The sequence below is a fragment of the Pleurodeles waltl genome, chromosome 1_1 (genome assembly GCF_031143425.1).
Source record: "Pleurodeles waltl isolate 20211129_DDA chromosome 1_1, aPleWal1.hap1.20221129, whole genome shotgun sequence".
Lineage (NCBI taxonomy): Eukaryota > Metazoa > Chordata > Amphibia > Caudata > Salamandridae > Pleurodeles > Pleurodeles waltl.
Window position 1 is genome coordinate 969,946,964 of NC_090436.1, and position 24,463 is coordinate 969,971,426.

The following is a 24,463-nucleotide window of genomic DNA, read 5'->3' on the forward strand; positions in this document are numbered from 1 at the left end:
CGATAAGGCTGCCTTACATCACTGCTCATGGATAGCTGCTTTCGTTATGGCACATCAGCACTCGGAGTTAGCAGAATACAGGCTATGCATTCCCATGAACCTTGTACAGTTTTCCCTAGTGATAGGTTGATAATGTGGACTCATTCTAAATTCCTTCCTAAAGTGGTTTTAAATTTTCATCCAGACCAAACCTTTACCTTACCAACATTCTTTCAAACCCACTGTTCTCCAGAACAGAGATTCCTTCATGCACTTGACTGAGAAGAGCAATGACATTTTATGTAGGCAAAACAAAGGATATCAGAACATCCAAACAATTGTTTTGTAATTATGGAACATTACATGCAGGTTTGCCTCATCTAAGCAATCTCTAACTAGCTACATAGAGTATTGCATTCTACTTTGATGTCAGAAAGCAAATAAAAGTTTGTGTGGCAAACCGGAAGCCCTTTCATTCCAGGGTAGGACAGCTACACCTATTAGTCAGAAATATCCCTATTTCTGAGTTCTGGAAAGCAGCTCTATCGATATCTGTTTACTCCTTTACTTGTCCCTGTTGTCTCGATTCAGATTCTGTAACAGATTCATAAGTAGCACAGACCTCCTTGAGAAATGTTTGTGTAGGCTTCCTAAGCTTCTTTCCCACTTTCAGTGTAGTCTGATGGGATGGACTTGCAGTTTGATTCTTTCCTTATGAATGTTAATAGAGATCCTGTGAAGGCGAAGAAACAGTTTCTCACCTGTAATCCTAGTTCTCGTTCAGTGCAAGCTCTATTGAAATCATAGGATACCTGCCCCCCTCCTCACTAAAAGGAAAAACAATGATTGTTTTTTGTAATCTTATCCCTATCTAAATTCTTAAGAAGAACTGAGGCAACTGCACCTGCAGGGCATAGTGGGATACTGGAGGGTTTGGAACTCTTAAGGGCAGTGCCACTTGCAGGTTAACATTACTAGAGCTTATCTGGCTACATTGTCATTAGTGGTTTCCCTTCATTTACTTTAAGAAGTTTGCAAAAGAGGTTCTTTAAATGTCACCTACTATTCTAGGAGTGTTTCTGTTTTTGCATGTATTTTGAGGGCAAATTTATGGTTTGGCCAATATATCCTACATTACAGGCTGACAAAATGTGTATCATAAAAATTGCTGAACTTCTTGAAGTAATGGGGAAGATGTTACACAGAAATGTATACCTTGAAGAAGTTCTCCAGAATCCCACACGTGGGCCTGAGTATTCAATGTTTATGGTTTCAATGAAGATTCGCCTGAAGGAGAACTAAGATTGCACATAACAAACCGTTCCTTACAAATATCATAGCAAGTTTGTGCATTTTGAATTTGGCCTTTGCAATCTCAAGGTCACTTGCACTGCCCTTGCAAATTAAAAGCCTTTTGTGCATAAGCCCCGACGAGGGTTACTTTTGTTTTTTCCAGAAATAGGGCTGCTAGCGTTTCATCCTAATACTTTTGTACATATTACTAGGAGGCAGGGAGTAGAAGGGGTAAGATATAAACAAAAGATGCTGCCTTGAAATAGACATATACGCTGAAAAACATTGACAAAGAGCACCGCCTTCATTTTCTTCGTTTTTAAAAATACAGACTTTCTTGAGTTGACAAAAGCAGTTTTTGATTCAGACGAGTACGGCACAAGTAAATATGAACATAATAAGGTGCTAAGGGGGTTATTACATCTTTGGAGGAGGTGTTAATCCGTCCCAAAAGTGACGGTAAAGTGACGGATATACCACCAGCCGTATTACGAGTCCATTATATCCTATGGAACTCGTAATATGGCTCGTGGTATATCCGTCACTTTACCGTCACTTTTGGGACGGATTAACACCTCCTCCAAAGTTGTAATAACCCCCAAGGTCTTGTTAAAACATTTTTTTTAAGTGCTCTGAACCAAATTGATCCGAAACCTTTTGTCTAGATGGTTTTCGTTAAAGACTGTTTGGCCTGTTTTACCCCGTGAGTGGGCAACACACAGTTAATATAGTGTTTCCATTATTAGTTGCTGTCTTGTCCAGCATGTGAGGAAGCTTCCTCGATGGGTTGGTTCTTCCCAGTGTGTCGGCTTCCATGGCTGCAGGAGTTGTTCACGGCAATCAGTGTAACCCCCTTAAGTAATTATAAGGCAAAAGGCGTGTGACGTACACTGCGGTTTCCTCAACTTGGGTCAAACTTGAGACCGAGCATCCACCAGTTATACAAAAATGGGGGAAGCATACTTTTAAGATAATTTAGGCCTTTATATGTTTTTAAAAATCGCATTAAGGCTTTTTGTATTGGTGGGAATAAAGCTTTACTTCACGTTTATAATGGAAGTTTTAGAAGTTTGTCTTCATTACTGTGTGACACTGGGAAGGTAAGAGGTCATCCAAAAAAAGACAGCTGTTTCCTGCATAATGTCCAGATGATGATGGATAAGACAATAGAGGTTCCTTCAGACATTATTCGGGCAGACTGAGATTTAAGTTTTGTCTTCTGATGAAAATCAGACCTTGATTCAGGAAGCTGTCTTTTAATGCCCTGAAAGGAAGAAAAAGTGATAGAAGTCTAGCTAAGCATGATGACCCACCATCATGTTTTTGAGACGCAGAGTCAGAACCAAGCACCATAAGTACTGGCAAGTACATCAGGAAGGAGCGAGTCAAGTTCTGGGATTAATCAGAAGTAATTTTAGGTTCCCAGAGGTTGCTGTTTTGGATAATGCAGAAAGTTTATTTCCCTATTGCAAAAGACCATCAAGGTTGTCTAAGCCATAACGAGGAGAGCCCAAGCATGAGACACGAGCTGTCTGTTGTACCTTCTTTTTTTTTCAAAAAGGCTTTTTGAAGTAAGTTCATTTTATTACTTGATTATTGTTTTCTTCACATGTATGTCAAACAGGTTAAATCGATTATATCAACCTATCAAGATATCAACCTATCAAGATACTGCTTCCATGCTTGGACTCTCCTTGTGTCGCAGTGATGCACAGCAGATGCTAGAGAGTTTCTCTCTCCTAGTGGGGAGAAACCAGTCTGACGTAATGCGTTAATGTGTATACTATCATAAATAATGTATCAAATTCAAAAGCAATTGAACATGTGTCCTCGCGCATACTGTGTTTTTACCTAGCCATAAAGTTTTGTCATTTACCACTGTTTAATATTGGCAAAGAAGATGTACTACTACCAATGAGCACTAGGTGGCAATGTCACAAAAGAAGAAGCCATGTTGTGCGCTCGTAACAGTTTTTTGCAAATTTTGTAGACTTAACGTTGAACTTGTCTTGCTTCTGGGAATGTTTTTGTCAGATTTGTTGTATATCTAGATTTTCTAGTAATGTGTCCCACTTCGAGTGAGTTCATTTTATTACTTGATTATTGTGTTCTCTTCACTTGCTCGTCGAACAGGTTAAATTGATGATATCAGTCGTGATGTGATAAGCCATCACTGATGAGGCGCATAATGAAGTAACTTGCCATGCCATGTATGACATTGTTTTAGGTCATCTGCAGTACATTATAGAAAGTTATGTCTGTATAGCTGTTGATAAACGGCTAATTTTATGGGGTTTCCTCAATTCAGCATCTTTTTGAAGATACAACAGACAGCTCGTGTCTCGCGCTTGGACTCTCCTCGTCTCGTAGTGATGCACAGCAGATGCTTGAGAGTGTGTCTCTCTGGTGGCGAGAAGCCGGGCTCCGCAGAGAGTGATTATCTCAGTATTTGATGGGGCTGGCAGCACAGGTACAGGTGCCTGCTATCCGTGGTACGGCCAAGAACTCACAAGCAGGTGGAAGTGATAACGCGTCCCTTTATGATATTTTATTACACATCAGGACTCGTTTTAGGCCAATGAATCTTTGGACCCAGTTGAGAGACACCTTAGGACGAGATAGCTAATCAATATATCAATCAATACATCAATAATGTCATCAATATTTATCACGACAATACATTTCACTTTAGTCAAAGTCATTAATCATTTCAAAGACGCTACCATGACCTTTCAGCCATGAATAACCACACCTTGTTTAGTAGAATTTTATGAGTTTTATTCCCTATTAATTACAGTCTAATAGCAAATGCGTTAATCTCAACACCAAGAAACATAATAGCATAGTCACGATATGGCAACTTTGGTAAGCTTTCATTAAAGCAAGAATCACAAACATCAGAACATAACACGGCATGAACATATATCAATTTAGCAGAGTGTCAATAACGCGTCCGTTCAACAAAGCATAATCTCGGTCGTTTGTCTATTTGCGTCAGCTTGGTGAACACCTGTCCTAACCACTGATTAGCATTCGCATGTTGGGCTTCATGCAAAACAATTTAGAACACCAATTTGGAAAACATCTAGCTAAAGTCTCTGTCAAAAGCAAGCAGTTGGTACCTAGAAAGGAAAAGCAAACAGACAAATCACAATCGCGTTGTCATAATTACCCTCCAAAGTTTAAGTCAGCACACAGGTTCAGTCTTCGTCCTCAGGACTCCAGTCAAATCGCCATCAGTCAGAACTCAGCTCCGGGGCAAAAGGGCTCTTTCCTCATAAGGAGGTAAAGTGTAAAATGGACAATTCTAAGCGCGAGGATGGTTTTAAGTAACCCACCAAGTCACCAAACAGAGTGACAGAGTTTCTGGATAAAATCAATAGCATACCCTAACCCACCTAAATGACTCTCCGTGACATGGGATTTTATCCTGTTTTCATTGTACAGTCGCCCAAATTTCTATTGGTCATCTATTACACCCCACTATCTTTTAACCTATCAAAATACACATTAGGTAATCTAACCCTTCACCCCATATTGTTTTACAAGTCTTTGATTGGTCTTCGTAATTGACGTCTTCAGAGGTGGTACGTCCGGTATGATTTCATCCTTCTGTAATTCTTTGCACATCTTTGGTCAGCAGTTCCATTGTCTTCACCGGTTTGAATGACCTTGTACATTACATTAATCTACAGTGTTTCAATTTACTTTTAACATTTATTCTGTAAACGAGAGAAAGTGATGGGAACGGATCTAACATGGTTACATTCATCTTCCAAGTCTGAAGAAAAGAACAAGCAGGGTCATGTCCCCTTGTGAGTCAGCACACTGAAAAATAGAAAAATGCATTTAATATGAGAGCCAAGGCAGCTAAGCTTCGGCTCCTGCTAATTTAAGGTCTATGAGGATTTCAATACAGTTTCAATAATGCAAACATTAGTATAAACTTATTTAAACATAATATAAACATTTTGGTCATTATTATAGGTCTACGTATACATTGGTGGCCACTCCTCGTGGTCAAAATTCAAGTGCATGTTTAAGCAAAATTACTATTATTATAGTTTCTATGCGGCATCATCATACATTGATTCATAAACATTTCATGTTAATATAGATTATATAACCTATGCTCTCTCAGAAGTACACTTCGTGGAGAATGAATGCCGGGAAGACTTACTGCAGCACATGGACCACTGAACACTAAAGACTCCTAATTATATCTGTATTTCTGTACTGATGGCAGGATAAACAAGCCACAGCGAAGTAAAAGAGACGGCCTCGTCATGACGTTAATAACATCATTATGCATGAGGTGTGACCGCCATCTTAAATTGGGGCAATATACTTTAAATAGTCTAACAGTAGCGATTTTCTCTACGCATCAGCAGCACGTAGGGAAATCAATAAAAAGCACAGTCACAATTGTCTTTGCGCAGCAGGGGGTGGAAATAGGCACCCTAGAAAACAGCCTCTAACATTTGACCTCTGTCTTTAACCAGAGAAGAACATGATTTATAGCCCTGTTTGCAGAAATGGACTGGAGCCGCTGAAAACATCCAGCACTCTGGTTAAATGCTCTTAGCTTTAGAAAAAAGTAGTCCCTAAGCAGATGCTACAGTGGCACAAGTGGAAGGGTACAAGTACTGGGGTCATCCTCCAGGGGAGCGTATAACTGAGGAAAAGATGGGACAAACAGGAAGGATTGACCACTAGCAAGCAAGGATTTTTAGGGACCCTGAAAGAAACCAATGAAGTATATACGAAAGTGTATACAAGAGGTCTTGAATGCTCGACCTGAAAACTACCCAGACCCCCACCAAGTCAACTCTTAAAAGTACCCCCATCCCGAGCCCTAAATCAAAAAAAAAACTAACCCAAACCCCTGACACCCTGCCCTTAAAATTGCACCAAACTCCCCTCTTCCGCCCTAAGCCTTAAATCCCAAAAACGTCTGACCCCCACCCTGAGCCCTAAAACCACCCACTCACCACTAAAAACAACATCCCTCCCCAAACTACCCCAACCACCCCCGCCCGAGCTCTAAATCAACACCCCTGCCATGCAATCCACCCCACCCTTAAAACTACCCCGCCCCTGCCTTTAAAACTACCCTGACCCCCACCCCGCCCTGAGCCCTAAAATCACCCACTCACCTCTAAAAACCCTCCCCCTGCCCAAACTACCCCGACCCCCCCCACCCTGAGCCCTAAATAAAAACAAAAACTACCCCCACCCTAAGCTCTAAAAGTGCCCCACCCCTAAAAACAACCCCTTTCCTAAACTATCCTGACCCCGAGTCCTAAATCAAAAAACGACCCCAACCCCCACCCTGAGCCCTAAATAAAATAAAAAAAAGAACTAATGAGCTCTAAAATCGCACCTACCTCTAAAAACAGCTCCCCCACCCCAAACCCAGCCCCACTTAACTCTCCCGATCATTCTTCTTCCTGCTCCATGCCCACCCATCCGCACAGGTAGACCGCTGCCTCAACCACGCAAACGCATGGTTAAAGCATATGCGTGGTTCAGTCCGTTGTTCCACTTGCGGACAGACGCCTCACGTGGTTGAGCCTGCATAGTTGAGGCCGTTTCCTTTAGTAAGTTGCATGTCTGTATATCCAGAAGACAATACCCCTAAAGAACCAGTGCATAAAAAGATTGAGAAGTGTATGAAAAAGTCAGAAAGGTATCTGAAGATGGCAAAATAGCATTAAGAGCAAGAACTTTTATAGCCTATGTGGCTCAGTCTCTGGTCAAAGATTTTTTTAAAGCTTGGATGCAGCCATACGTGAGGGAAATGACTGCTCTGATTTGCTGGTTCATATGGACAACAGGCCAGATTGTTTTTCCCAATATTTTGTGATACTGTTGAGGTGTCGTCGTTAACTGTAGGAACTTCTGTGTTGCCTATTGGGAATATGTGGCCCAGAGCCTGGAAAGCTGACACCCCTGATAAAGCAACTTTCTTAAAAATTCTGCTTCAAGGGAAGAAATTATTTGGAGAAGAGTTGGACCAGATGGTGACAAAAGCATTTAAAGACAGAAAACATGCTCTTCACAGGACCACTGGAATTATCTGGCAAGAGAGGGCCAAGGTATGTGGCAGGATTGAGTAAATTATGCAGCAAGAAAAGGCTAATTTTGTGGCACATTTTCCAATAGTATTACTTCATTAGTTTGTCATTTTTAAATGTGATAATTTTGTCTGGACATTGGCTACACCTCGTTATTAACTGTGTAGCACCCTAATATAGCAGTAAGCACCAGAAATATGACCAGTCAGCTTTACAAAGGGCCAGCAAACATGTGTCGCTGCATTTTTAGAAACTTTTAAACTGTTTGAGGGGGAAGAATTTTTTTTGTTAAAATCAGCAGATTTCGTGTTAGATGATGAATTGTGTGCCAAATGCGGCAAATCAATAATTATGCGAAAATCACCACCATCGTACAATCACATAATGCCAGTGTCCCTGCCCGTACATTGGAAGTCTTCACACGATTATGGTGACAGCAAGAGGTATTCATAAATAGATCCTTGTGCAGAAGGCATTTTCAAAATAAGAAAAAAGTGTAAAAATCACAATCCTCTTCCTACCAACCAGGTTACAAAAGTCAGAGGTCCTCATGACTATCAGCAGGGAGAAGGATGTCTTCAAGTGCCTTCAGGATTTTCAAGAGTTCTTGATTAAGCCTGTGAAAGATCAGTGGGTGTTGAATATAATTCAGAGAGGTTATGTCATAAAGTTTAACTCCAAGCCTCCAGACTTTGGAAGCATCCTTTCCCCATGCCAAAAAACAAGAAAAAGCAAGAGGCTTAATAGAAGGAATTTCATAATTGTTAAAAAAGTGAGCCTCGACCAGTTCCCTGGGAAGAGAAGAAAGTGTTTCTATTTGATTTTTTTTTAGTCTAGTGGAAGAAGAATCAAGAGGATTTACATCAGTCCTGGATCTAAAATCTTTCAGTCATTGCATAAAATTCACCCACTTCACAAAGGACAGTCTACAAAAGGTAATACTTCAAACACCAGAGTACACTGTTCCAAAAAAATCAGTGCAGATAAAATATATTTTCAACACAGGAAAAAAAAACTTTTTTTGACTAAGGTATGAATGACTTCAGAAGCAAAGGCCCTCACGCTCCACGTCCGACTGGCACTGCAATGTCTGATGAGAGGGTAGACAAAAGCTGGAGAGAAGGAAGAAATTAAAATTGGCTCGGACGCTCCCTTGGAACTCACTTTTATTAGAATAAGGAAGCGCTGGTCAAGATTAAAAAGACAAAATATAGAGTTAAGGAGGTAATGGTCCTATACTCTAAGGAACGAGTGGTACAAAAGTGATTACTTCTTCCACTCTAATGAGTCAGCATGTTTCGTGCCTTTCAACGTCCGGAGGTATCACATGGCGCTTCTTCAGGAATAAATATATGTTCTCCACAAGTAATAGGAAAAAACACACTCTGTGTTCATAACTAATGCAAACGCTAACAGTGAGACTATACTCACAACAGTTCACTTCAATTAGAGGAACTAAGGCATACCATCATTGGCTTCAGAGCAAGTTTTCGTAGGAAGTGCAAAATTACTATTTGTTGTTTATGGGCATTCTTCCTGGTCCGGATTCAATCTAATCCGTGTGTCGCCTGTTCGCCACCAAACAATGAATAATATTAATCTCCCAGTCCTTTCCCTTTTTTGAAATACAAAAGGTAATAACCATGGTCATGCAAGGTAACTTCCTAATAGCACTCGGACTTCTAGACACTTTTATCCATATTCCGAATGTTCAAAATAATTAAAGGTATCTGAGATTTGCTGTTGAGAGCCTACGTTACCAATTTGTGGTTCTTCTTTTTAGGCTACAGTTGACTCCAAGAGTGTATACAAAAGTTCTGACTCATTTAGTAGTCATTCTTCACAAGAAATGAATTCTACTACCTCATTTTCTAGACAAATGGCTAGTGCATGTTGTTAGACCTGGCATCCAAAGTGTAGTTTCTTCTCTCCTTTTCCCCTTTGACCTCCTGCTTTGCTGAGCCCGTTTCTGCTGGCTTTAGAACTCTCTGCACTTTACTACTGCTGACCTGTGCTGAAGTGCATGTGCTCTTTTCGTGGAACATAATAACATTGGTGTATCCACAACTGGCATATTTAATTTACTTAAAAGTCCCTAGTAAAGTGCACTACCTGTGCCCAGGGCCTGTAAATTAAATGCTACTAGTGGGCTTGCAGCATGGATTGTGCCACCCACTGCAGTGGCCCTTCAAACATGTCTCAGGCCTGTCACAGCAGAGCCTGTGCGTGCAGTTTAGACTGCCATGTCGACCTGGCAAGTTAACCCCCATGTCAGGCCCAAAGCTCCCTTTTTAATACTTAAAAGTCACCCCTAAATTAGGCCCTGGATAGCTCCAAGGTCAGGGGGCAGTGCATTTAAAAAAGTTGGGCATGTACTTTTTAAGATTTACATGTCCAGGTAGTGAAGAACTCTTAAATTAGTTTTTCGCTACTGTAAGGCGTATCTCTCCTATAGAGTAACATTGGGATTGCCTTATTACATTTTATAAGTGCAATTTCCAATTAGGAAGAAATGGGACCCCCAAGTTTGGTGTCTTGGGAATCACAATTTAAAATCACAACTTGTGGTGAAATGATATTTGAAATTGTAATTCTGAAAATATCACTTTTAGAAAGTTGGTGTTTTCGTACTTTAAATCATCTAGTAGTACCTACTTGTCTCTGAATACACATCTGGGTCGATGACTGTTGGGCTCTTGTGCATTCCCTCTAGACAGCCACACTCAAATGGAGCTAAGGTGTGACTGAGTGGCCATCTGTATGTTGATGTGTTTTTATGGGCAGGATGGGAAGGAGGAGCGGACACACCTGCGGGCTCGGGCTGTATCCTGAGCCCGCAAAAAGGGCTGCATAACCCCCTGTAGTGTCGTGAGCCAGGGCAGAAATTGCAGGGACTCTGTGCACTTCAAAGGCCTCTCTTTCAAACCTACCCCACTTCAAAGTCACCACTATGTATAAGAAATGGACTTCTGACCCCACCAAATCAGTACACTTCTCGACTTGAAAACATTCTTCCAGGAAGGACTGCTCTGCTGCTGAAATGACTTTCACTCTGCTGTACTCCTGCATTGCTGTGCCTTCCCTGCTGCCCTCCTTGCCTGGGAGTGAGAAGGACTGGACCTATATCTCTACCTCCCTATAACCAAAGTGACTCCCATGGCTTGCTGACGTGCTTCCTGTTCTGAAGTCTCAGGGACATCAGTGACTTCCAAACACTCTGCTGCAGCTTCTTGACTCTGTCATCTTAGAGACCTGCCCTACCATGTGGTACTAATCCGGCAGTGGGCTTGCCAGCTGTTTCCTACGGGAATCCATGCATCTCCATTGTTGCACCGGTCAAAACCAAAGCATCCCCTTTGACGCAGCCACAGGAAACAGCACATCGCTCGCTGTGTGGCTTGACGACGACTTATCACCTGCATCTGAGGGGTTAGACATCGACGCAGCTCTGATTGCACAACTCAGAACTGACACGTCTCGCCTACACCACCAGGATTGATGACAACACATCTACACCACTCCTCGGCATCAATGCAGCCCCAAACCAAGGTACTGAGTTAAGCAGGACAATGTTGGTCACTATATCTGACATATTTCACCTGACTTAGCACAGCTAGATTTTTTGGCTGGCACTTTGCTTTAAAGCACTATATTTGCAGATATGCTTTAAAAATTCATATCTCTACATATTTTTTTTTTCATTTTGTTTTTGTTTTCTTCATTAAATTAAGCTTATCTTTTTCCATAGTGTTTTTGCTGTTTTACTGTTTTGCGTGTTGCACAAATACTTCACACATTGTCTCTCAAGTTAAGCCTGCCTGCTCTGTGCCAAACTACTGGGGAGAGGGAGGTGAGCACAGGTCAATTTATGGTGTATGTCTGACTTACCATGACTAGAATTGTGGTTCCTGCTTGGCAGGGTGCTTGCCTCTGCCAACCAAAAACCCAATTTCTAACACATGCCAAAACAGGTGCCTGTCAACAAAGAGAGGAAGACAGTAGCAAGAGCATGATTTTTTAATAAATTGGAAAAGTACCAAATGCATTCATCACAAGATCATGAAATTATAGAAACAAGATTCCAGACAAAGATTGCCTTTCCTCTGGAGAGGAGATGGGAAAGGGCGTAGAATAATTCACAGAATTCACTGGTATAAAAATCTCCAAGACCCTGCGTATGGTTAAAAATTTAGGGGGATGTGGCAGCATCAGTGTTACTTGTCCCATGGGACAGGTTTTATCTGAAGATATTTGTGAATCAGTTTCTGAAAATGTGGTCCCCAGAAGTAATGAAATTTGAAACCAACTGACGTAAAGCAGTGAAGCTAGAAAGGACCTACAGTGGTGACTGGCTCCTTTGTATGTGGAGACAGGAGTTCAGTTAGTGACTCAAGAATGGCGACAACAGAAGCCAGCAGTACTGGATAGGAGGCAGAGGTGAAAATAGTCTTTAATAAGACAACATGACTTTGAAAGCTTATGTGAACAAATAAGGGGGACCCATTTAAAATCTGTTTTCCTTATTACAATTGCGGTGTTCCAGTGGGCAGAGACCCATTTGAGTGTGCTTACAGTAGTACATATTCATGCAGTTCGGAATCCGAAGGTGGATCATTTTAGCACGGTTTTCTCTTCTTAAATCCACATCTCTTTGCAGAAATCTGTCATACATGGAAAACCTCAGGGAGGAAGGAGACTGGAAAATAGAGGTTTATTCCTGTCGTTGGCCACAATGAATTCCATATGCCTTTCCCCCATTCCCACGAATGTCAACATTTCTGATTAGAGTAGGCTACTGTGACTTATTTCGCCAGCATGGCTCCACTCGTCCTGGTTTCCTCTGATAGTGCACATGAGGTTGGATATAGAATAGGCCTTGCCAACGGTTTTATTTCCATTAGTGCATCTGCCTTATATCTGAAGACTCTTCTTTGACTTCACTTGACAGTGTGGAAGTTGATCAGGTAGAGTTACACGGAATAGGGATTTTTGACAATCTAATTTTATCAGTACAGGCCACTAGCACGGAATCAACTTGCAAATCCTGTTCATATCATTGGTCTTCATTCAGGAATTTGGGTGAGAAATACAACTTGGACCCTTTGTTCTGTGAAAATCATTTAGATTTTCTTCAAGATGGTTGTTCTGTGGCCTGAAGGCAGCAACTTAAAAACTTTAGTGGGCAGCAGTGAAGGCAGGACTGATGTTAAGGAATGTGAAATGTTGGTGTTACGGTTGTTTAAAGGTTTTACTAACATGCAGCCGTTGATTATGGCTCCTTTGAATAGCTGGGATCTAATCTTAATTGAAATCTAGAATCTCTGAAGGGTTCTCCATTTGAACCTTTAGAATCTATTCATTTGAAGTTATTGACCATGAAAGTGTTAACGCCACCCTTTAGGATAATTTATTATACATCAGGACTTGTTCCAGGCCAATGAATCTTTTGACTCAGTTGAGAGACACCTTAGGACGGGATAACTAATCAATACGTCTATAATGTCATCAATTTTATCACAACAATACATTTCACCTTAGTCAAAGTCATTAATCAATACGAAGCTACCATGACCTTTCAGTCATGCATAACCACACCAGTTTAGTAGAATTTTTATGAGTTTTATTCCCTATTGGTTACAATTCTAAAAGCAGATGTGTTAATCTCAAAACCAAAAAACATAATAGCATAGTCACAATATGGCAACTTTGATAAGATTTCATTAAGGCGAGAATCACAAACATCAAAACATAACACGGCGTAAACATAGATCAATTTAGCAGAGTGTTAATGACGCGTCAGTTCAACAAAGCATAGATTCGGTTGTTTGTCTATTTGCGTCAGTTTAGTGAACACCTGTCCTAACCACTGATTAGCAATAGAATGTTGGGCTTCATGCAAAACAATTTGGAAAACATCTAACTATGGTCTCTGTCAAAAGTAAGCAGTTGGTACCTAGAAAGGAAAAGCAAACAGACAAATCACAAAAGCATTGTCATAATTACCCTCCAAGGTTTTGGTCAGCGCACAGGTTCAGTCTTCGTCTTCAGGACATCAGTTAAATCGCCATCAGTCAGAACTCAACTCCGGGGCAAAGTGGGGCACTTCCCTCATAAGGAGGTAAAGTGTAAATGGGCAATCTAAGGATGAGGATGGTTCTATGCAAACCAATAAGTCACCAAACAGAGTGACAAAGTTTCTGTATAAAATCAATAGCATTCCCTAACCCACCTAAATGGCTCCCCATGTCACGGGTTTTTATCCCTTTTTCGTTGTACATTCCCCCAAAATTCTATTGGACCTTTGCTATACCCCACTATCTTTACCCTGTTGGAAAACAGATTGTCATTATTCTTTCACCCCATATTATTTTACAAGCTTCTCATTGGTCCTCATGTTCGATGTCTTCAGAGGTAGCACGTCCGGTATGATTTCATCTTTATGAAATTCTTTGTACACCTTTTGGTCAGTAGCCCCATTGTCTTCACCGGTTTGAACGACCTTGTACTTTACATTAATCTACACTGTTGCATTTTGTCTTAATAATTTCTACCAGCAATGTGAATTTCATGTGAACGGATCTGCTATGGTTACATTCAGCTTCTAGTTTGAAGAAAACAAGAGGTCATGTCCTTTTGCGAGTCAGCACACTGCAAGATAGGAGAAATACATTTGAAATGAGAGCTAAACAGCTAAGCTTCGGCTCATGCTAACTTAAGGCCTACAAGGATTTCAGCACACATTCAATAACACAATTATTAATAATTAGTATAAAACTTATTCAGTATAACATTTTATAAACATTTTAGTCATCATTATTAGTCCACGTATACATTTGGCGGCCACTCCCCGTAGTCACATTTCAAGTGCACGTTTAAGCAAAATTTACTACATCTGTTTCTGTGCGGCATTTTCACACATTAATTCATAAACATTGCATGTTAATATATATTATATAAGCTATGCTCTCTCAAAAGTATGTTTACTAGTAGCATTCACTGTTACAAGGAGGTTAGTATCTCTGTGTTTCAAGCATCCCTATTTAAGGATTTTACTGACTGTGTGGTTTTGAAGCTGGGTCCATCTTTTATTACAAAGATCTCGTACAAACTGTATCTATACCAAGACGTTATTATACCTGATTTGCAGCTCATGCTTCTCAGGAGGAAGTAGAACGTCTTAATAGTAACATTTTACCTGGCTAAGGTAGCATCTTTAAAAAAATATGGATTGTGAATTACGTGCTGGCAAACAAAGAAAGTAACCCATCAGTTCAGACTCTGTCATTGGATTAAATCGTTGATTGTACGGGTTTACAGCATTCAAGGGGTGGGTGAGTGTCCATCAGGTGTTCAGGGATATCCAACCAAATGTCTGGCGACTACATGTATTGTGTTTCAAAGTGCTTCCTTACAGGAAATATGTAGGACAGCTATTTGACAGTGTGGATCGGCATGAGGAAATGTGTGGTTCAAACATTCTTTCTTTTAGGAAATAATGAGCGGTATCAAATAAATGTAATTGTTTTATTCCACTTACTCTGGTCCTATCAGAGTTATAGCTTTGATATGCCTCATTTGTAATGAGAGGAAGAATAAAGTGGATTTAAAGGTAATGCTAAAGTTGCTTGCTGGTAATCCATTACTCTGAGTCCATACTTCCTAGTAAAATGTGAAATAAGTGTCTTAAATGATGACTGCTACTGACTGCCTTCTGTTTCCAGCAGTGTTCAGTCTAATTTTTGCTTTTGACTAACAGGTTTAAGATCCTTGAATTTGAAGAGGTCCATGTGACAATAAGTTTAAATCGAAAGCAGTAGATTTTCATAATGTTGAATGCTTGACTCAACTGGACCAGACATAGGAGATATATTTATTTAGTTCTCTGCTGCGTCTGTTGCAGGGGATCACTTACAGGCAGGCGCTGGAACACGGAATCCGGCATGCACAGCTCCCCCTGGGAAGCTTTGTGAAAATGAATAGCCGAAAAGTATTGGCGGTTAATCATGGTAAGTCAAAATTAAATCAAGAGAGCGTCCTTGTAGAATTTGACTCTATTTTTAGATTTTTATTATCCTTTTACGTGAGTGCATGAGACTTCTTTTGTGAGGTAGATTAACCTTTTTTTGTTATCGTCATATGTGACAATTTTAGAAATTGACTCTTCATCTGTTTCTCTTCTTGGTTTGCTGCCCAGTTCCAACTAACTAAGTTCAGCAACTGTCTGCAAATGCTGTGCGCTACATCACGTACTGTTCTGTTTTGTAAGGAAAGTACAGGGGTGCAGGGCTTGGACACCATGGCTTAAAACATGTACTGTATTCCTGCTCTCTATTTTTATCCATATTCCAGTAGTGTTTGTGAAATCTGTATAGGTTGGCAATGATTCACTAGAGACATCCTTCTTATGCGAAAATTTTATGTTTTTATTTGCATTGTTGATTAGGAGCTGAGTATCCTTGGCCATCGGGCATTCACTCTTTTCCGGTGCACATTCATTGTTACATTGAATCTTTCACTGACATTCTTGCTTGTTGTTGTGGTACATGCTAGCATACTACATTTCCCCCAAGTTATCATGTATTTATTCTAAATGTACACATTGTGCAGCCCTATGAATATTTTAGATTTGTAAGCTTATCTCTGGAGGTTCAAGTAATTTTAGAAAGTCAGAAATGGGTAACCCCTTAATAGCTCACAACATTTAAGCTACCACCCAGCCAGTGTAATCTGTCTTTATGATCACGTTGATTCACATTATGTCCGTGACTGCAAGTTGTTCAGACAATTCAATAAGATTTCCGAAGCGCACCATATGGTTTGTGCGAGCGGTTCAGAATTCTCTGGTTATCACTGTTAGTCAGTAATCATCTCATTCCATGCATGGGTGCAAGAGGTACTAGGGGTTCCTTTGTCACCACACAGCTCTCCAACTACTTGCAGTTGAAGGTAGCACAGGCTGAGTGATATTTGCTTGTTAGTCTGTAGAGAGAGATGGTGCTGATGCAGGATTGTTTTCATCCTCAGAGAATACACAGGGCTGCATCCCTTGTGCATGGGTGTGCACCACCAATCTGAAACACCAATCGTTGGCGGGTCTCCCAGGGTGCAGTCTCATACGACACTAAGGGCCAGATGTATCAAAGGGTTTTTACCCATTTTGTGTCTATGGGAAAATGTGTTCGTACATATGGCCCTAAGTGAATTGTTTCAGTTGGTAAGGTAGGCACTGCATTGCAGAAATATATGAAATCCAGTTTTGCCGACCACATAAAGGGGTGATTTGGGCCACAATGCCTAGGACAATATGTATATAAGGAGCAGTTTTCCATGTCAGAACCTCTTTTGGAGGGCCATATGGCAATTAGGGGTTTCTGGGCCCAACTGTGGTGATTGAGGCCTTTAACTCTTCATGTCCCTGGGCCCGGCCTACTATGGATCCTGCTCAACTTGGCCAAATACTCCTTCTGCACTTGACTTCTTGTGGTAGGTGTGGTTGTGCAGTCAAGGCTTTGGGGGAGGGAGGCTGCTAGAGGCAAAGAGGTGTTGATACAGGTTAGTGAATATGACTCTAAACTCAAAGTGCAAACAGACTGAGCAATAAATGAATGTGCAGCCAAATACTTAATTTAAAAAAAACGTAGAAATAAAACAGTATCTACACATACAAAGGAATACGACATTCTGAAGCAACAACGGAATCTTCCTTGAGGTTGAGACTCTGGTAGTTGTCAGGCAACTCCCTGTCCCACCCTCTTTCATGCAATATGTTTAGGGTTATTCCCCATTTACGGGTGGCTGCATTAGAGAATGCAAATTATAAGGCCCTACTCTAGAGTTCCATTTTGACTCTTCAGGATTTCAGTCAGAAAGTATCTATGGTGTTGCTTCACCTTTAGCAATGCATTCCCTGTGGCCCCAATTGCCTGATTTTAGTCTTACCCGCTCCGGCGGTGTTGCATTGTTCAGCAGTGCAGCGAGTGTCCTCATCTCGGGCATTTCCAAGTGTGGATCCTGCACTGCGAAGTCGGACCGCTCGCAAGGAACCCGGCAGCACTCCCTGGTGCAAGCTGTTCTTGTTAAGCAGCTTGGTCTGTCAGTTTCAGACAAACAAAGCTGCTCTCGCTCGGTAGACACCCTTCCCCTGACAATGGGGAGGGTGAATTCTCCGGCTTCCGACTGAAGCGGCTTGGGTGCAACATACTCAGCAGTGTCCTGCAATCCTCTGGGAAACAGTCATGTACAGTTGGCAAGCCAGACTCGCTGGTCACAGCAGTAGTCCTCTCGTCCAGGCCACGACAGAACAGTTAGTTAGCCACAGCCATACCACCAGACCCTCTGGCATACAAGATTACCAAGTTAGTGTAAGAGCTTCACATTATCACTATGGTAAAGGTGGAGCAATGTTAGTCTTCTAGGAGCGTGCCCTTCAACTTCAAGAGGAGTATGCTAGAACTATAAACAGTTCACTTTGCTTTTAAATCCTATCAGCTACATTGGATGATAAGTTGATATTAATTGAAGTAGACCATACAATAACAAAGAACTACCTGATCAAACCAAGATGTGGCACATTTAGGACCATTTTGAGTGAAGTTCATACCTTCTTACTTTGGTAATTTCTCAGGATCAGAGGGTCACCTGAATCCAGCTCCCAGAAGTGCAAAACAAACAAGCCACCCCTTAAAGAGAGTCATAACAAAAACACACATTTGTATCACCTGCGATGAAGATCTTTCTTAGATCTTCCAGCATTGGATAATCAGAAATAGACTACTTCACATTTACTGAAACCACTAGATGCCAAAACATTAAATTATTGATCAAGGGAAAATGCAGCTTTGTTGAGTCAGATACGTTTATCAATGATGCGCCTCTAAAAATGTGGTGGCCATCCCTGTCTTCAGAAATAATTTTTCCAGGGTTATCTTTCCCAGTCCCAGTGATCAGTTGACAATTTAAAGAAGTTGTTTACCCAGGCAGAAACAAAACACACACTTGGCAGATAAACATTGATTGACTTGCCAGAAATGATGGCACTGCCCTTTGTTCCAAGTACAATTTATAGCCTTTAGCACCATTCTTGTATTTATTTCATACTGTCTATCATTCTGCAGTTAGGGTTAATGAGATGCTTTTGTAAATACCACATTGGTTATGTGCATGGGTCTTCCGTTTCCTACAGGATCCTCTGGGTACAAACATAGTGGGGCCGATGGTGTACAAGCCTTCCAAGATGTACTTATTTGCTTGACCAGTCGCCTGCAATTAACCTGTTCAGTATCTTTCATTATTGTTATAGAGGTTCTGGCGATTATAAAGATTATAGATCAATCGGGACCATGTTTGTTGTTAAGGATCTAATTTTAGTACCAAAAGGATTGGGTCTATTTGTATTTTCCTATTTTAAAATAGCCGCTGAGAAATTTTTCATGATTGACGGGGCTGGGGTATGTGGTTCCTCACTTAAGATGGCCACCGCTAGATCTGAAATAGTCCTAAGCTGATCGACTTCCCTAAAATGGCCACTGTCTAGAAATTAACATAACAGCCCAGCTTTCTTAGGCACGCACCTAACACACCTGTGTGGCATTAGACTGTGGTCCTCCCTTTAAACCCCACTGCACCCACCGCTGGTATTGTACATTCACTCTGGCAAGGACGGGGTAGTTCTCGGGCTAGACGCGCTCCTTAACACCTGAAGATCTGCCTTTTGATAATATGAGACAAACACCATACCGCATACGCTGCCCTTTGACATTTTGAGCACAGTCTGGTTTCTTCTGAGCTTGTTTTTTCTTCCATACATTAAGCATAATGAGTGTTTCCACTGCCACTCGATTGAGGCTGTATTAAGTTAACGAATTGGTAAGCGAATATATATTCTCTTAAAACAGGGGTGCTTGCTCTTTTTCGAACTATCCATGATTAATGATGTTATTATATGTTTCTGTTTGTCACCGTTGTGTCCGTGTTTCCCTATAAAAGAGCCTGATGAATCCTGAGGCGCTTTGTCAGGGGCCCATTCTTTGTTATTTATTATTTCTTTCTATTACAGGTCATCTTCTTCATACACAGATACATATTATACCTTTTTTCACAATAGGGGTAGGATCTCACATTTATGATTAGAATAGGATAACCCCCCTGGGAGTAGTTTAGGGATCTGGTCCTGAAGAATTGCCCTAATCCTTATGGACATTAAATGGGCAAGAAACATGTTGAACTCCCTCTTGACTACACATTTGTAGAGCCAGTAGGATCATTGTACCCAACCCTGGCCTGTTTTTATTTTTAATAACAACAGGAGTTCCTGGACAGTAAATTAATTAGAGATAACTCTTAGTTATTTTTAACCTCACTTGCACCAATCTACTCACCTTTCCAGATATAACAACACTCTTCGCACCTCATTCCTCACATCAGCAATAATAAAAGACCTCCAACAAAAAAAACCCTTGTGGGGCCTGTTGGGCATTGCAATGCTAGCCCAACGAGAAACTGCCCGATGATGAAGCATGATACCCTGTGGGGTGTGTGAGGGTTTTTGCTCCTAAACGGGCAGCCCCCTCGGTTTGTTAGTTTAGGCATAGCTTCACCTGCTTAGAGTCTCATTTCCTTTATCCAGTAGGAGCTGCAAACTTATCTTTTGGTATAGTTCATTGAGGGCGTGTATGCAGGACCATGATCTGCCCTTGGTCCCCCCCTTAGTTATATGGCTTGGGAGTTTAAGACCTACCTGTAAAGTTGGAAACATTCTTTTAATCACAGATTAATGTCCATGTAGCTGACTATATCCATCAGATTGGGTAGCAGCCTTGACATTTTCTACATAGAAGAAAAACGTTGGACAGTGCACTATTTCAGCAGGGAACACAAATCCCTCTTAGCAGTTGCTAACTATTGGAGACTAAATCAAGCTCTAATTCTGAAGCGAGTGCAGTTTCATTTTCTTTTTTTTGCAGTTTAAAGAAAAAATTATGTATAGTGCAAACTCGACTTAAATGGAGCGCTTTACATGAGCACCAGTTACATTACATACAACACAATAATTTGTGTTTATTTAGCACAGGGAGATTACATGATTTGTCCAGAAACACAGGATGTTGAGTGACACAGAGAATCAAACCTGGTTCCCGAGTTCCCAAGTCGTTAGCCTTGACCGTTATGCCACACCACTAGGAAAATTACTGAATACATATTCAGAAGAAACAGTAGTTATAAAGCAAGCTGCAAATGGAAAAGAACTGACTCTCACAGGCAGTTAGTGGCTACTGTGTAAGAAAATACTTGCAATCAACATTTAGAATAGGTAAATGTGGGTTCAGAGTAGTGTAATAATCATAAAAACTAAAATATTTTTAAGTTTAATAAACTTTGTGTAATGATATTTGTTTACCAATAAAGTAACTGGCTCTACTAGGCAGTAGCGGAGTACCCAAAGTTATACTTCTTTGATAGGTAATAACGTCCCGGACCATCCCAGTAGCCCTGTACTGTAACCATTTTTACCAGCACCCAGGTAGTGACATTGCCTTTTTTAACTTTGCATTGTTTTCATGGCTTGGCCCCCTCAGTGTAAGATGTTAGGTAATGCTTAGATGCAGAAGGGGTGGGTCAGCTTAGATTTGGGGGGAGGGGAGATTATATCTATATAGTTGAAAGGCTGTATAGTGTTATCAGGTTTAGTGGACTAAAGGAGATGTACTTCCTACCCTCCTACATCTGTGACCCTTTGTACCCATGAAGCAAGATCATAGCAGCATACCCTGAATCTTTGAAAGAAGCCCAGTTTCAATTAAAAAACCGTGGACATTATTTGATGCCTGCCATTCCCAAAGAAGCCAGAAAGACTGCACACCTTTTGATAACTGGCTGAAAGGAACTGTGCAACAACTACTAAAAATAATGACACTTTTTAGCAGTTGGTTCCCTCTAAGGATTGGGGATAACTTCATTTTTTGGCCAGTTGCCTTAGTTTCATCTGCTACAGTTTTCTATTTAAAAGCTGGGCCAGGAACCTGATCGGCATTCACTTGAAGATCTTAGACTAGCAGGAGATAAAACAGGACCATAGGAGGAAAACTTGTCTGTCTCCACTGAATGAATGGGAAAAATGCTCCAGTAGTTAGGAAGAGATTTGCTTCTATAACCTGGAAAAAAGAGGTAGACTTTCTGGCTTGCTGTGTACCTGCCAACTGTGCAGTATCCTATTGTGAGGACATTGGAGTTGGCAATGTGTGCCAAGACCAGAAATTGTGCTGCTGCGCATCTCAACCGAAGATTACTGATTTAAGAGCAAAATATTCCACTCACACATCTCCACTGAGAGATCAACTCAGCAAGGGCATCCACCAGGGGAAAAGAGAAAAGAATCAAAAAAATCAGTTGGGGCTTACCCCTGCTGAAGACATATATCATCTACTCATTCTTCCCCCTCTTCCTGCACCTGTGGTTTGACTCAGGTGGCTAGGAGTTCAGCCAGACCTAATGGTTTCCTCAAGGCTGCTGATTACATTTATCCCCAAAAGTCAACACTTCACTGCCTCGCTGTACCTGTGCCCTTTATCGACCATCCCTGGTGTAAACTACAAACGGCATCCAAACTGTCCTGCAGTGTCCTCAAGAGTTAAAGAATTCCTGAACTGCAAGCAGTCCCAGCTGCCCCTGACAGACTCATTTCATTCAGTGCCCACAATAAAGCTATGACTCTGAACTCTTTCAGCATTTGATGCTGCTGCACCAATTGACTGATCACCACTTCCTGCATGTGATCGTATGCCAGAGCTGGGTGAAATCAACGGTACCCACTTGTGCCTTGTGCGAGCACTTAAAGTAAGGCTGTTGTGCAAACGTTCTCCCCCGAATAAGACAGTGAACTAAATCGATAAGCCTCTTCTTTCTACAGCCTGGGGGGAACAGGGCAGTGTTGATAAGCTTGTTAGTCTGAACAAGAAATGACACAGATTGTAGTGTTTTGAAACAACATTCCTACTAACAATCACTTCAATTTAACATAAAATCTTTAGTTTTTCACTTAAAGACATAACGTTCCCTGGATGATTTAGGTATTGTACATTTTGTTATGAGCTAGCTGAATTTAGGGTTCTGCTCCTTAATCTAGCTTCAAGAGTAGAACTTCACTGATCTACCTTGTCAACACCTTAAATTCAAACCTGCAAATACTAGATAATATATTGAGTTTGCTAATACCTCACTTCTGGGGCTCTGGGGACCACAGCAGTACTTGCTATAAGCATTGCCTAGTTTTTGTCCTGAAGATCCCCACGAAGAACTAGCCTTCCAATTGGATAGTTGAAATAAAATACAAGATGCTTTCAGATAAGCAAGTGTTTTTATCAAGACTATTTTTAGGTCTCACATAAGAAGACATCGCATGCGGAGTCTCTTAAAAGACATTGTTTTCTGGCAATGGGCTTAGTGGTCGCCCATTGCTTAACATTCGTTGTTTTAATTGTCATTCTCATTTTCTTGCCCTCCTGTTGGTCTTCTGCTATAGATTTCTTTCCTCTTCGTGTGTTTGTCCCTCCCTTGTGTCCTTCCACTGCTTATTCCTTTAGACGCTGCCTTTTTCTTTGTGTACAGTTACTGTATGATAGAGCTGTCTTCCTCATATTTCTCTCCTCTCTGTGTTCCTGCTATCCTCTCTACTTTCATTGTTCATGCTGCTTGCCCCATCCAGTCCGCTCTCCTACGGCTGTCTGTGTTACTTGCCCCACTTAACCCTCTGTCCCTCCTTAAGTTGTCTGTGTTGCTTGCCCCACTCTCCCTCCTTCGGGTGTCTGTGTTGCTTGCACCAAACCATGCTCCACCCTCCCTCCTTCGGTCGTCTGTTTTTCGGACCCCCGCCCGCCCTCTGTTTTTCGGACCCCCACCCACCCGCCCGCCCGCCCTCTGTTTTTCGGACATTCCACCCAACCCACCCTCCCTCTGTTTTTCGGACATTCCACCCAACCCACCCTCCCTCTGTTTTTCGGTACCCTCCCTCTGTTTTTCGGCCCCACCCACCCACCCACCCTCCCTCTGTTTTTCGGCCCCACCCACCCTCCCTCTGTTTTTCGGCCCCACCCACCCACCCTCTGTTTTTCGGCCCCACCCACCCACCCTCTGTTTTTCGGCCCCCCCCACACACCCTCTGTTTTTCGGCCCCCCCCACCCACCCTCTGTTTTTCGGCCCCCCCACCCACCCTCTGTTTTTCAGACCCCCACCCACCCACCCACCCTCTGTTTTTCAGACCCCCACCCACCCACCCACCCTCTGTTTTTCAGACCCCCACCCACCCACCCACCCTCTGTTTTTCAGACCCCCACCCACCCACCCACCCTCTGTTTTTCAGACCCCCACCCACCCACCCACCCTCTGTTTTTCAGACCCCCACCCACCCACCCACCCTCTGTTTTTCAGACCCCCACCCACCCACCCACCCTCTGTTTTTCAGACCCCCACCCACCCACCCTCTGTTTTTCAGACCCCCACCCACCCACCCACCCTCTGTTTTTCAGACCCCCACCCACCCACCCACCCTCTGTTTTTCAGACCCCCACCCACCCACCCTCTGTTTTTCAGACCCCCACCCACCCACCCACCCTCTGTTTTTCAGACCCCCACCCACCCACCCACCCTCTGTTTTTCAGACCCCCACCCACCCACCCACCCTCTGTTTTTCAGACCCCCACCCACCCACCCACCCTCTGTTTTTCAGACCCCCACCCACCCACCCACCCTCTGTTTTTCAGACCCCCACCCACCCACCCACCCTCTGTTTTTCAGACCCCCACCCACCCACCCTCTGTTTTTCAGTCCCCCCCCCACCCACCCACCCTCCCTCTGTTTTTCAGACCCCCCCCACCCACCCACCCACCCTCCCTCTGTTTTTCAGACCCCCCCACCCACCCACCCTCCCTCTGTTTTTCAGACCCCCCCACCCACCCTCCCTCGGTTTTTCAGACCCCCCCACCCACCCTCCCTCGGTTTTTCAGACCCCCCCACCCACCCTCCCTCTGTTTTTCAGACCCCCCCACCCACCCTCCCTCTGTTTTTCAGACCCCCCCCACCCACCCACCCTCCCTCTGTTTTTCAGACCCCCCCCCACCAA

General features: G+C 42.3%; 1 protein-coding gene across 1 annotated transcript in view; it reads left to right on the forward strand.

Annotated features, from left to right (window-relative positions):
- TRMT10A (tRNA methyltransferase 10A) overlaps positions 1 to 24,463 on the forward strand; it is a 166,717-nt gene that overhangs the window by 132,964 nt on the left and 9,290 nt on the right. The window contains exon 6 of the mRNA XM_069230237.1: positions 15,250 to 15,355. Within this exon, the coding sequence (XP_069086338.1) occupies positions 15,250 to 15,355 (106 nt within the window). The remainder of the gene's footprint in view (positions 1 to 15,249; positions 15,356 to 24,463) is intronic.